The sequence below is a fragment of the Camelina sativa genome, chromosome 9 (assembly GCF_000633955.1).
Source record: "Camelina sativa cultivar DH55 chromosome 9, Cs, whole genome shotgun sequence".
In the NCBI taxonomy this organism is placed as follows: Eukaryota; Viridiplantae; Streptophyta; class Magnoliopsida; order Brassicales; family Brassicaceae; genus Camelina; species Camelina sativa.
Genome location: NC_025693.1, coordinates 26,549,158 through 26,561,501, shown reverse-complemented (window position 1 = coordinate 26,561,501; position 12,344 = coordinate 26,549,158). Strand labels below are relative to the sequence as shown.

The 12,344-nt window shown below is 38.6% G+C and overlaps 4 protein-coding genes across 6 annotated transcripts in view; 2 read left to right on the top strand and 2 right to left on the bottom strand.

Moving 5' to 3' along the window:
- The window catches only part of LOC104712403, a 5,022-nt gene extending 2,420 nt beyond the window's left edge, over positions 1 to 2,602 (bottom strand). The window contains exons 1-4 of one of the 3 annotated variants that reach the window (XM_010429300.2): positions 2,349 to 2,602; positions 2,116 to 2,247; positions 1,636 to 2,025; positions 764 to 1,554 (exon numbers count right to left, since the gene is read on the bottom strand). In XM_010429300.2, the coding sequence (XP_010427602.1) occupies positions 1,419 to 1,554; positions 1,636 to 2,025; positions 2,116 to 2,247; positions 2,349 to 2,461 (771 nt within the window). In that variant the 5' untranslated portion in view covers positions 2,462 to 2,602 and the 3' untranslated portion in view covers positions 764 to 1,418. Of the gene's footprint in view, positions 1 to 763; positions 1,555 to 1,635; positions 2,026 to 2,115; positions 2,248 to 2,348 lie in introns of those variants that run through there. The other 2 variants (XM_019229371.1, XM_010429302.2) reach the window with 2 other exon arrangements.
- Positions 2,683 to 8,144, top strand: LOC104712404 (nuclear pore complex protein NUP93B). Its single transcript, XM_010429303.2, has 15 exons — positions 2,683 to 2,860; positions 3,018 to 3,109; positions 3,405 to 3,471; positions 3,654 to 3,713; positions 3,802 to 3,891; positions 4,238 to 4,495; positions 4,747 to 4,842; positions 4,936 to 5,070; positions 5,242 to 5,295; positions 5,418 to 5,501; positions 5,638 to 5,727; positions 5,798 to 6,688; positions 6,851 to 7,032; positions 7,138 to 7,429; positions 7,516 to 8,144. Exons 1-15 carry the CDS (start codon positions 2,759 to 2,761, stop codon positions 7,591 to 7,593), a joined length of 2,571 nt encoding a protein of 856 aa, XP_010427605.1. The 5' UTR covers positions 2,683 to 2,758; the 3' UTR covers positions 7,594 to 8,144.
- LOC104712405 (chaperone protein dnaJ 49-like) lies at positions 7,704 to 9,290 on the bottom strand. The gene is made up of 2 exons (XM_010429304.2): positions 9,171 to 9,290; positions 7,704 to 9,020 (listed from the first exon to the last, which is right to left on the bottom strand). The coding sequence occupies exon 2, from the start codon at positions 9,002 to 9,004 to the stop codon at positions 7,901 to 7,903; it is 1,104 nt and encodes a 367-aa protein (XP_010427606.1). The 5' UTR covers positions 9,005 to 9,020; positions 9,171 to 9,290; the 3' UTR covers positions 7,704 to 7,900.
- Positions 11,591 to 12,344, top strand: part of LOC104712402 (putative calcium-transporting ATPase 11, plasma membrane-type) — a 5,540-nt gene continuing 4,786 nt past the window's right edge. Inside the window, exon 1 of the mRNA XM_010429299.1 lies at positions 11,591 to 11,924. Within this exon, the coding sequence (XP_010427601.1) occupies positions 11,754 to 11,924 (171 nt within the window). The 5' untranslated portion in view covers positions 11,591 to 11,753. The remainder of the gene's footprint in view (positions 11,925 to 12,344) is intronic.

Below are 12,344 nucleotides of genomic sequence, written 5' to 3'. Positions count from 1 at the left end.
TCCGATGGTGTCATCGTCTCCATCTCAGCTATCTCCGATGGGTACCGTTATTTCATTCTCTCTATTCTTAGACAAGAACTTCAATCACACATGCAGAGAATTTAAGATGATCAGAGTTAAATATTGCTTCATCCATTTTTTGCAGGTTGAAACTTCCTGCGAGGGTCAAGGTAAATAAGCTTTTTTGTTTTGTCGCTGTTAGAATAGTTAGTATACGGATAAGTTTGAACTGGTGTGTCTCTTGATCTGCAGGATCACGCTAATCAGATCTTTAAGGAAGTGGAGAAGTATTGCATAGGAAAGAAACGAAAGGAACGAATGGAACCAAACGTCCTTTTTGCTGCTTGTATCTACATTGCCTGTCGATACAGTGATAATACTCGGTCTATGGGGGGTATGTATACTTGAAACCTGAAAGATCCTGGTTCATTTCTTGCTTTAGCTTCTGGTATTGTAGCTGAATCAGCTTTTTCAAAACCATTTTTGTTGTAGAAATATCTGTTGTTGCCAATGAAGCCCCTATACTGGATATTACCAAGGCAATTGGGTTCATAGCTGAGAAACTGAAGATGAACAAAAATTGGCTGATGAGTATCAAAGCTGTTGACTTTATAGTGAGTTTGTGCATTAAACTTTTGTTGTATTGCTCACCTGGTCAATAGCTCTCGTTTACTGACATTTATATTCATCTGCAGAAGCGGTTTTGTTCTGAACTTGGATTGGATAGCGATGCTGTTAAAGCTGCTCATGAAGCTGCGGAAGATTATGATAGAATTACTGATAGGTACATTCATCATTTGAGCAGTTTTATTAGAATTTAGTGGATGAGTAAGCAGATATATGATGCAACAGCAGACTTTAAAGAAACCATATTTCTACTTATTGCAGCAGTAGGTCTCCTGTATCAGTTGCCGCAGGAATCGTATATGCCATTGCTCGACTTTCTTATGAGAAGAAGCTGCTCAAAGGTCACATTTAAATCTCCATCTATATAGCAAGCTAGCTGTAAAGCAAAGTCTGATCAGCTCTTCTCTTTCTCTAACATATTGACACTTGATGAGTTGCAGATCTTATAGAAGTCACTGGAATTGCAGAAACAACGATAAATGGAACATACAAGGACTTGTATCCGAAACTGTCAACAATTACACCAACGTGGTTTGCCAAGCCAAGGGACCTGAAAAACCTCGGCTGTCCTTAGATATCTTCGAAGATACAAGCAATCTCACTCAAAAAAAGCATTCGTCTTTCCATTTTCTTTTCCTGAAGCCTTTTACAAAATTCTTCTCATCCCTTGTAGAAAAACAGAAGAGTCGTACATATTATACCTCATGAGTCATGATATACGCAACATCAAAGTTACTTTGTTTTCTGACTTTGTCGAAAGAATACAAGATCATTCAGTCTTTTGTTACGTTTTATGGTAAGAGAGGGAGGTCTATGGAACTGAAGGAAAAGAAACTGGCACGGCCTTGAGCGATATGACAAAACATTAATGGTGCAGCTACGAGCTTTTGCAGGACTTTAATATCTTTTCTGCTTGGTGGAGAGTCCCTGTAAAAGAGGATGAGTATATTGAGTAAGATGTGTAATAGCAAACTTGCTTTCATAGTTCTAGCTAACGAAAGTGCTTACCCCGAGAAGCAAGCCACAAAGCTCGGTTCACCAGGAGAAGACTTCTTGAATCTGCTATTCGGCAAATACACGTCATACACCGCTCTTGCATCACAGATCTGCATATCTCCCAAGAGTTTAGCTACAGTATCCTTGTCTTCAGGACATTCACCGGAACAAACTGACTCTTCTTGACAACTTGGTGTCGTAAATGCAGCATCCTTTGACGTCCAAGAAACCCCATGCCTGCCTAGGATGTAACCAAGACCCTTTAAGTATCTATAAACCTCGTAGTTTTCCCAACAGCAACCGCTTTTTTCATCTGCAACTTTCTCATACAAGTCCTTCAATGGGATCATAACATCATCTTCACTACCTAAGATCTGCAACTCTCCTATTTCACTCAAATACCTGCCAATGCGAAAAAGGAACAGACTTCATAATGTGAATTTCAGAAATCTAAGATTCATAAACCTAGTAAATGTTTAGCTTGCCACATACAGAGCCTCTTCAATGAAGCAATATGTCTTTCCACTACGAATGATTCCAGTAGTTGTCCAAAGTTTCCCTCTTTTAACCTCAACTTCAGCCATTCCTAATTCGGCAATCCAACGAGCCTTGGAAGATCCTACTCTACATGTTGCAAACACCAATATAAAAGAGAAACTGAGTTGACTTAGCAGTTTATGATGCGGCCAAGTAAAACGAGAAATTAGTCGCAGATTTTTATCCACCTGAACTGTAACTTGGGCACTGAACCACCAGAATGAAACTCTTCGTCATCATCGTTTGGAAAGCCATCTTCGTTTTCGCTCGAAGAAGAAGCTTCCCAGTCTTTTTCCTCCATAAGCAAGCTTCAATGGGGCAATTCGTCGAACAGGTGGTGTACAGTTAAATCTGTGCTCTTTTAGGTCGTGCTCGTTCGTGCTCTTTAGGTCGGCTCGTGCTCTTTATCCGTCTCCAATTCTTTGGTTAAGTATTATTGTACCGAAGAAATAAAGAATCAAGACCCGATCCGATCGAACCGGTTTGAACCGCGTACGTTATATCGTCTTTCCAGAGTAAAAAGTTTCAAATCACACCACGCTTCCCAGTTCCCCCATTCTCTTTCTCCTTGTGTAGAGCTTGAACCCAGCCAGTATCAATGGCGAACGACCAGGAGATGAGTGGATGGACTGATCTTCTCCATTCTTCGACTAAGCTTCTGGAGCAAGCGACTCCTTCGTCTCAGTTTCCTCCTCTTCAGGTCCTTTAACTAACCACTACTCTTTTCGATTCCGACTCTCCATTTGTTTGTAGAAAATATTCGCTGCTGGTGGTTGCTTTAGATTGTAAAATCTGGTTTATAAGCTTCCTCATCGCGTCGCGATTGGTTCTTATTGATATGTATGTGTGATTTGTAGAGGAATTTGGATCAATTGGAAACATTGTCGAGGAAACTCAAGGCGAAAACCCTAAGAAACGAAGCTCCGGCACAGTCTATTGCTGCCACTAGGTACTCTATTCAGCTTCGATTCCTTTTCTTTATCCCTAGGTCTTGCGTTAAAGTCCTACAGAGTTGAGTCCCGGAGAATTCAAAATTGATGACTTAGTTTTGGGCATTAAAGAGTATTGCGGTGCGAGATTGTTTTATAGGTCCGACGAGCTTAACACAGTAGAATCCTCTGGTTGATATTTTGAAAATATTGCGTGGTCTTCCGTTGTTAAAAACTTCATAAGCGAGAAGCTAGCTATACAACTGAGTGTGATGATTCTGTTACTCTTTTATTTTTTGCTGATTGGATACACAGACTACTTGCACGGGAGGGAATCAATGCAGATCAATTATCTCGTGATCTTAAGTCATTTGAGTTGAAGGTGAGTATTTTGTTTATTATCTGTCTCTATCACCTAGCTTATGATGCTTTGTGTTCTGGTAGGTTTACTTGGATTAATGTATAGTTTTGGGTTTGGCCATATAAAATTTATAATTCTTATTTAAAACTTGGTTCTGCTGAATGACCTGTGCGTTGCCTTTTTTCTTTTTGGATTGTTAAAAGACGACATTTGAGGATGTATTCCCTGCCGACGCAACAAGTGTTGAAGAATACTTGCAACAGGTTTTTTTTATATCTAAGTGCTCTTCGAGAATTCCCTTTTTTTCAGATTACGCTACAGATCTTCTATATGCATTATTCTTGTCTCCAGGTTCATGAAATGGCAATGGTATCGGCTATACAGGAGGCTCAAAAAGATAATGTTCGAAGCTTTAACAACTACATGTTGAAAGTTTTGGAGGTCAGTATTTCGTCTATCAAAAATTGTTTTGAATTGGTTTCCATTTTAGTTTCATCTGTCACATCTTTTACCCTCATATATACATTGTTCTCCTGTTTCTAATGGTTTTAAAGTTTTTCCATCTCGCCTTTTGCTTCTCCTCATTATGCTATTACAGATAGAGTCTGGTAAATGATATTAGCTTGAGAACGTAATTGTTAAACGGACGAACATGTTATTCATCCCTACATATATCATTGAAAATTCTTGGCGTAGAATCAGTTAGAAGCTGGTTGAGTTGCTTATTGCTAATTAGAAGGATATTAGTTCTCATATATACTTCAAATGTCAAATCTGTTTATGGCAGGAGGACTGTAGAAAAGAAAAACGTGACTTTCTTCATAGCCTTAGCAAAATTTCAATGTTACCTAAGACCAAGATGATCGATTCAAGCAGAGGCACTCATGCTGGTTCATTAATGGCTTTGAGTCCTCAAGTATCTTCAAAACCTGGAATGCAACTGGTGTCTATGACTAACAAACCCATTCATGAGAAAAAGTCATATGTCTATGCCGAGGTTGTGAAGAAACTAAACTCTGCAAGAGAACGAGGCTTGCCATTTAAAGTATGGATTTCCAAAAACCTTCTTGTATATTTACATTGGTGCATTTTGAATGTCGTCCTGTTTGATAATTGCAGATGATAATTGTGCATTTTTTGTAACTGCTCTTAGAGGTCAAGCTAAATTTTAAAAAGAATCTGTACACCCTTCACCTTTTGATGATGTTTGTCTTTTTTTCAGCATTACTTAGTTGACCTTGTACTCATTTGTTCAGCTCTGTTTCCTACCAACATCTTATTCATGTTTTTGTATAGCCTGCAACATCGTTCAATGGTGCATATGAAAGTCTAGGAATTAATCTGACTCGTGGAAAATCAGTCAACATTCAGAAAATATGGCAACTTATTCAGGTGATCTTTTGATTGGAAGTTTATTTTTCCAACCAGTGGCACCTTAAAGGACTGTTCTTACATTTCCAAGGCCTTAACCAATCTATAAAACAGGCAATGACAGGTGAAGAATCAGAAGTACAACATGGTGCCTCCAAGAGGATGGCCCTCGTGATAGGTGCAAGACGCCACTTGGAATGTGGGCATGGGAAACATATAATGGATACAATTCAAAGTCATCATACACAAGTACTCGTTTCTACCTTGTATTAATTTTGCTTGCAACTGCTATATACAGAATGCTACATATTGATGCTACTTTATTAAGGATGCTTCTTTGAAAGTATGCCCTTGATCTTTCAGTGAGTTCAAGTGCGTTAATAGTCACAACATGTTTCCTTTTTTCGTATCTTGTTCTAGGCTGCTCTTGGTGGATCTGTTGGAAATTTGCAAAGAATTCGTGCCTTTCTTCGGGTTAGTGCCACAGATCTAAAAAAGCTTAACACTAAACAGATATATACACAGGAATATTATTTTGTGGCAGTCAAATACATTGGGTTGTTTGCATTTCTTGATTCTTTTTCAATACTTTGCAGATTCGTCTGAGAGATTATGGGCTTTTAGATTTTGATTCAGGCGATGCTCATAGGCAACCACCATTTGATACTACTTGGCAGCAGGTTTCACATCTTTTCGCTTACGCTTTAAATTTTCACTTTGTCCTCAACAATTAAGTTGAACTGCATAATATTTTCATTGCTGTTCCCCAAGTTTCTTAAAGTAGGAGATTGATGAAATATACCGCTCTGATTACAGATATATTTTTGTTTGAGAACTGGTTATTATGAGGAAGCTAGAGAAATTGCCCAATCATCCCGTTCATCACAGCAACAGTTTGCTCCTCTGGTATATTTTCTGACTTAAAACCTACATTAAAGTTTTGGAGTTGCCTTATTGATTTCCCTTTTTTGGGCAGCTTACCGAGTGGATTACCACGGGTGGCACTGTGGCTGCACATACCGCCGCTATTGCTTCTGAAGAATGTGAGAGGTTGTTGAGGTTGGGCCAGACAACATATGACAAGAAGAAGCTCCTACTCTATACGATAATATCTGGTTCCCGACGGCAGATTGATCGAATCGTGAGGGATTTTTCGACGCTCTTTAATACAATTGAAGATTTTCTTTGGTTCAAACTATCATGCGTACGTGACGTAGCTGGTGGATCTTCATCTGTGGTCTTGAATGATGGGCTAGTGCCTTACAGTTTGGATGATCTTCAGGCTTATCTTAATAAATTTGAGCCATCTTATTACACTAAGAATGGCAAAGACCCTCTGGTATACCCATATGTTTTGCTTCTCAGCATTCAGTTACTACCAGTGATTATGTACATGTCCAAAGAAGCAGGAGATGAAGGGTATAACATTGATGCTGTCCATATGGCTATTTCGCTAGTGGACCATTCCGTGCTATCTGAAGGATCTGGGACTGGGCACAAACTAAGCGTGATGGATGCTAATGCTGAGGCATCTAGCATGATTAGGCAATATGGGACGATGTTTTTACGTCATGATGATCTGAAAACGACGCTGGAATACTATGCACAAGCTGCCATTGCAGTAGGTGGGGGGCGGGAAGCATGGTCTGGAAGAAGTAACGTGGATCAACAAAGGCAAAGGAACATGATGTTGAAGCAACTACTGACTGAGATCTTGTTACGAGAGGGTGGTATTTGCTTACTGCTTGGTGCTAGAGGTTCCGGTGAAGAAGGCGAGCTTGGAAGATTTCTGCCTGATATTAGATTGAGGCAGCAGTTCTTGATTGAAGCTGCGCTTCAGTGTCAAGAAGCTGGATTATATGACGAAGTAAGTAGTTGTTTATGTCCTTTGTGATCACACACTAATAACTTAAAACATGCTTCAGCTAACTGTCCATTGGTTTCTTGTTTAAGTGAAGTGATTTCACATACCAAAATTTTGTTAATTTGACCATGTTTCAGTTTCTTAACTGTTTGTTATCGAATGCAGGCGATAGAAATACAGAAGAGAGTTGGTGCGTATTCGTCTGCCTTGGAAACGGTAAACAAGTGTCTATCCGAAGCCATTTGCTCCCTTGTCCGTGGAAGGTCAGATGGTGAAAGCCAAGCAGCGGGGCTTGTTCTCTCAGGCAACGATATTCTCAATACTTACAAATATCACCCTGAAGCCAGGTAAATTGCAGACTTTAATGGATTCATTCATCTACTTGTCTTAAGTTGTGTAGTTGTTGAATATGGAGTTCCTTACTAGAAGTGTCACACACTTGTATACTACAGTATCCAGGGAAGAGATCAAGTCATGGAGCAAGAAACAATACTAAGAGAGCTTGAGGCAATACTGTCAATCCACAAGTTAGCCAGACTAGGCAATCATCTAAATGCCATAAGAGAAGTCGCGAAACTTCCATTCCTACATCTCGATCCAAGACTACCTGACACCACCCCAAACGAGTTTCAGAAAGCATCCTCTTACTTTCAGACTTGTGTCCCTGATTTACTCAAGGTTGCTCTGACGTGTTTGGATAACGTAGCTGACACTGATGGATCGATGAGGGGAATGAGATCTAAGGTACACATTGACAAAATTCTTAATCAGGCACTTGTAAGATCAGGAGAGGTGATTACAGGGATATAAATTATGGATTTCTTTTGCAGATTGCTGGATTTCTTGCAAGCAACACACAGCGGAACTGGCCTCGAGACTTGTATGAGAAGGTTGCTCGAAGCTTTTGAATCTAAGAAAACTTGAACACTATTCTTAGGAAGGAAGCTGTTGAACCCAGTTTTGTTACTTTGTTTACCTTAGAACGAAGGATATGTTTTCTTGGTTGTAACAGGCATCGTTAATAAAACCCAAAACTTAATTCAGAGATATAATCACACAAAATCCAAGGATCGTATGTTAGGTTCTCTAAAGCATTATATAATAAATCCAAAACAAAAACAAAAACATATATCAGTTCTGACTCGTGAAGGCATTGACATGAAAAATGTTTATAAGCTGACCCAATTTGTGTGTGCCTCACTCATTCTTGGTGCTCTAGGCTTCAGCCGTCTCAAATCTCCGCATCATGTCACAATGAGGTGTTTCACGAACAAATCCCCATTGTTTCCTCTGCATCTCATACCTACAATTCTGACTAAGTATAGACACATAATCTCTCTCAACTTGTTCTTCCAAAACATGCCGATCGTTGCTATCACGTGGGTAATCCTGCTCGAATTTAGACGACCTCACAAAGTAATTGACACCTCTCTGTGTAGTGAACTTGTGATGGTAAGGATAAGTAGCAGAGAGTGAGTAAACCGGTTGAGAAGAAGGCAAGAAGTTAAGCAGGAGTATGAACACAACAGGAAGTAGCTGAAGAAGTATACGACCATTGAAACCTGCTTCAGGAGCTTGATTGTTATTATTAGCTGCTCTTTGACGAGTAGCTCCGAAGTTGAATGATCGGAACTGAGTAGCGGCAGGAGCCATTCCACCACCACCGAAGAAGGCTCTAAAAATCTCATTGGGATCGAACTCGTCTTCGTAATAGTTTCCACCACCGTTGAATCCATTACTTCTAGCAGATCGACGTGGTTGGTAGATAGGTTCATCGGAGCCACTAACATCGTATTTTTTCCTAGCGTCCTCGTTGCTTAAGCACTGAAACGCCTTGGAGACGGATTTGAAAGCTTCTTCAGAACCAGGAGCTGGGTTCTTATCAGGATGAACTTTCAAAGAGAGTTTCCGATAAGCTTTCCTCACATCATCAACTGAACAGTTTGATTCAAGACCTAAGATCTCGTAATAATCCTTTTTAGATTTAATCTTTCTCACGATAGAGATCTGTTCTTCAGTGTAGGAGATGGAAGAAGAAGACGATGACGTCGTTGACGATCCACGTTGACGTAACGAAGGCCGATCTGAAGAAGAAGAAGAATCCTTGGCCGTTGTTGCAGCAGATCCAGGAGGTTTTGCAGATCCTGGTTCGTCTGATTTGTTGTTGTTAAGCTCCGAGACGAGATCATCGATAGGGAGATTAGGATCAAGACGACGAGCTTTAGCAAGGAATTTTAAAGCGCGAGGTCGGTCTCCAGCTTCCATAGCATTTTTGCAGATTTTCAAACACTTCAACGCGTCGTCTTTGTTTCCATCCATTGTTGATGTTTCAGCCCTAGATGATGAGGAAACAAAGAGAATCAGAAGGAGTTAAATTACCGAGTGTTGTTGTTGTTGAAGAAGAAGCACATCTCGATCATGAGACTGTTCGAGCGAGAGAGAGAGATAAAGTGAACCCCCTTTCGAAGTTAGGGTTTCTCCTCACCGATCGGATTTTTTGCAGATTGGGATATTTGTGGAAGAAGAATTTTCAAGACGACTCTAAAAAAACACGATTTGCTGTTTGAGATAAAGACGAGACAAATCCCAAGCTGAATCTGAGATTAGCGTACCATTGTCGGTACAAAGAAGGTACCCGATAAATTTCGATCAGTTCCGGTTATGGAGAATTTAAAACAATTTGGTCTGGTTTTCTTTCGGTTATAAATTTATTAAGTTTATAATTGAACCGGTCCAGCTCAGTAGAAGTTAGTGTTTGATGATGGTTAGGTAAGGCCTAATTTTACTGCTCAAACTATTAAGAAATCTGAGGGACGTGTTTTGCAATTACAACCAAAGGTCTGGTTTATGACTGTTCTTGATTACTATAGCCAAAAAAAAAGTATTTTCTTCATCCAATGCATCTTTCAAAATTCCGAAGCATTAAGCAAAATGTATCTCTTAGAAAATTCATGTACTATAGTCAAATACTCTGCTGGTTTCTGTGAGAAGACATTTTTTTAAAGATATATATGGAAACTGGCAAGAGAAGTATCTGCTGCTCTACCATTAAATTGTCATTTTAGTTCTTCTTTCTTCTAGCTACTTCTACCTATGGATCCCATAACTAGAAGATGCATTGAAGTACTACTTAACATTACTGGGCCTATAAAAGACTCCCCTTGTGTACGTACTAAATGTAACAAGAAGGAGCAAGATTAGTACTATACAGTAGACAAGCTTGATAGTCTTTAAAGCTGTGAGTTAATTACTCCATGTGCTCTTTATCCTTCTTCTCAGACTTTTTCTTGTTTTGTTTTCTGCCATCATAATCGGGTTCAAATGATCATAATCTTTTGAGAGAATTTATTGTCATGACACAGATTGGGTTTAGTAAGATTGTATTATCTTTTGATTAGTTTGTGTGTCAACATCTGATATCTTCATATTATATGGAATATGGTTATGAGATATGGTTTCCAAAGCAACAGAATTTGTAGAATATTTGTCCATGGCGTGCTTCTTGATTGTGTCAACTGTCAAATGTTGTTGTATGTGCTTGACCAGTTTGCTTAAAGACTTAACAAACAAGATATCCTGATTAGCTTTTGTGAAATAAGTTGTACTCGGGAGGGGGTTCTGCATCTGGCCAGGCGCAGTCTTAATATCATATTATAAAAATAAATAAAATCAAAAAAACTTGTTACCATTTTGTGTGCTAAATAAGACCTGCTAGGCTGCTACTACTATTTTCTTTTTGCTAAATAAAGAATTTGCTCCTCATTAAGAGAAACTGGGTCAACCATGGGTGACAAGCCAATAAACAGCTAGGACTTCCATAATATATTGAATGCATTTTTCTGACTATGGGAGCTAACCTTTTTCTTACATTTAATAATTTAAGTTCACATCATATAACGTCATATATAAATATATAATGTACATGTGTTAATAATATATAAGTGACCAGTTTTCGGACTTATCTATAGTTTTTAATATTGTTCTCAGGTTTAAAGGTCTGTCTGTTTGGATCTGATCAACATGTTATTTGTTTTTTCGTCAACTTTGTTAAAACGCATTTACACATAAAGCTAGGACTAGTGCTAGCAAAATTGGTCAATTTTTATTTATGAATTTTGCATACAGAGAAACAAAAAAGTCTTGAATATATTTTGGTGAACAAAGGTGTGCATATTAATATTGTAAAGAAATGAAAAAGGGGTAAAAGAGAGAAAAAGAAAATATAATAGTATTAGGCATCGCAGCCTCATAAAGGTGGGCGATACCTTAAAACAGAGCAAGTTGGGATGGGCATATGCTATTTTAGTGTCCACGCACCCTTTAAGGGAGGCTTCAGAGCAACCCATCCATGCCCTTTACTTTATCTATTAGTGTTTGTTATTTATTTATTTTCGGTTAACTTTTTTAAAAAGGTATGAGATTTATGTCTTATATAAATATTAATTTTTTAGATCAGAGATCAGATTAGATTTAATTAACCATTAAGAGTCATCTAATACTACTAATTGTAACCTACTTGTAATATTAGCGTAGAAATTAAGAGAACATAAAGAAGACAAAATGGTAGCTAAATCAACATGCTAAAAATAGCGTTTTCATTGGAAGATGGGATCTGTGCAACTCTGCGAATTTACTATATTTACAATTTATTTTGTAAGTAAATGTCACATGTTTTTATTGTAAATTTTATTAAATAAAAAACTGATACAACAAAAACTAATAGTACATTCGAAAGTCGAAACCCACGAAAAGGGGACGCAAAGCTTTTTCTTCAAAGTTGGACTGCGTCAAATTAAATAACAACAATCCAATGGATACGAAAAGGCGACCCGACCCGGAAACCCGAGTAAAACCGGGTTTGGAGTCTTGGACACTCCATAAAAAAGCTCAACACTCGCAACAAACTCCCACGTTGCTCCATAGAGAGAGAGAGAGAGAGAGAGAGATTTAGCATAAAGAATAGGGGGGAAGAAGAAGCCTTCACACTCTCTTCTCTCTCTCTGTATAGAGGAAAATGTAAACGGAGAGTTTCTTGTGTTGATAGAAAAAAAAAAGAAACGGGAGGAGGATGTCTAATCTCCTAAAGGATTTCGAGGTGGAAGCTAAGAATCCGTCGCTAGAAGCTCGTCAGCGATGGAGGTCCTCCGTCGGACTCGTCAAAAATCGAGCTCGTCGTTTTCGTATGATCAGTAATCTCGAGAAACTCGCTGAGAATGAGAAGAAGCGATGCCAGATCCAGGTCTGTTCTCCTCCTTCTCCTTCCCTCGATTTTGTTTTAGCTCTGTTCTCTTCATGTAGATGCACTTGCGATTTCTGTGTCTCGCTTCCTGATTTTTTCTTTTCTTTTCCATGATCTTGATTTTTCTGGAGAATGTTTCGTTTCCGAGAAAATGTTTTGGTTTCCGAGAAAATGCCTTTGCGATCGTTTTTTTTTGGTTGTTTAATGTTTTCAGTTAACTCATCTTGGACTACAGTTTTTGATGTTTCCTTTTACGCTATCAGATCACGATCCGTTAGATATATTAACAAATAAATTAAACTATACGATGAATGATCCTTCGGTTTAGGTTTGATGATTCTTCCGTTCGATGAGTGTTTTTGGTTGCTTTTCTTGTTTAATCACCTTTTTTTTTTTTTTTTTTTTTTTTTTTTTTTCTTT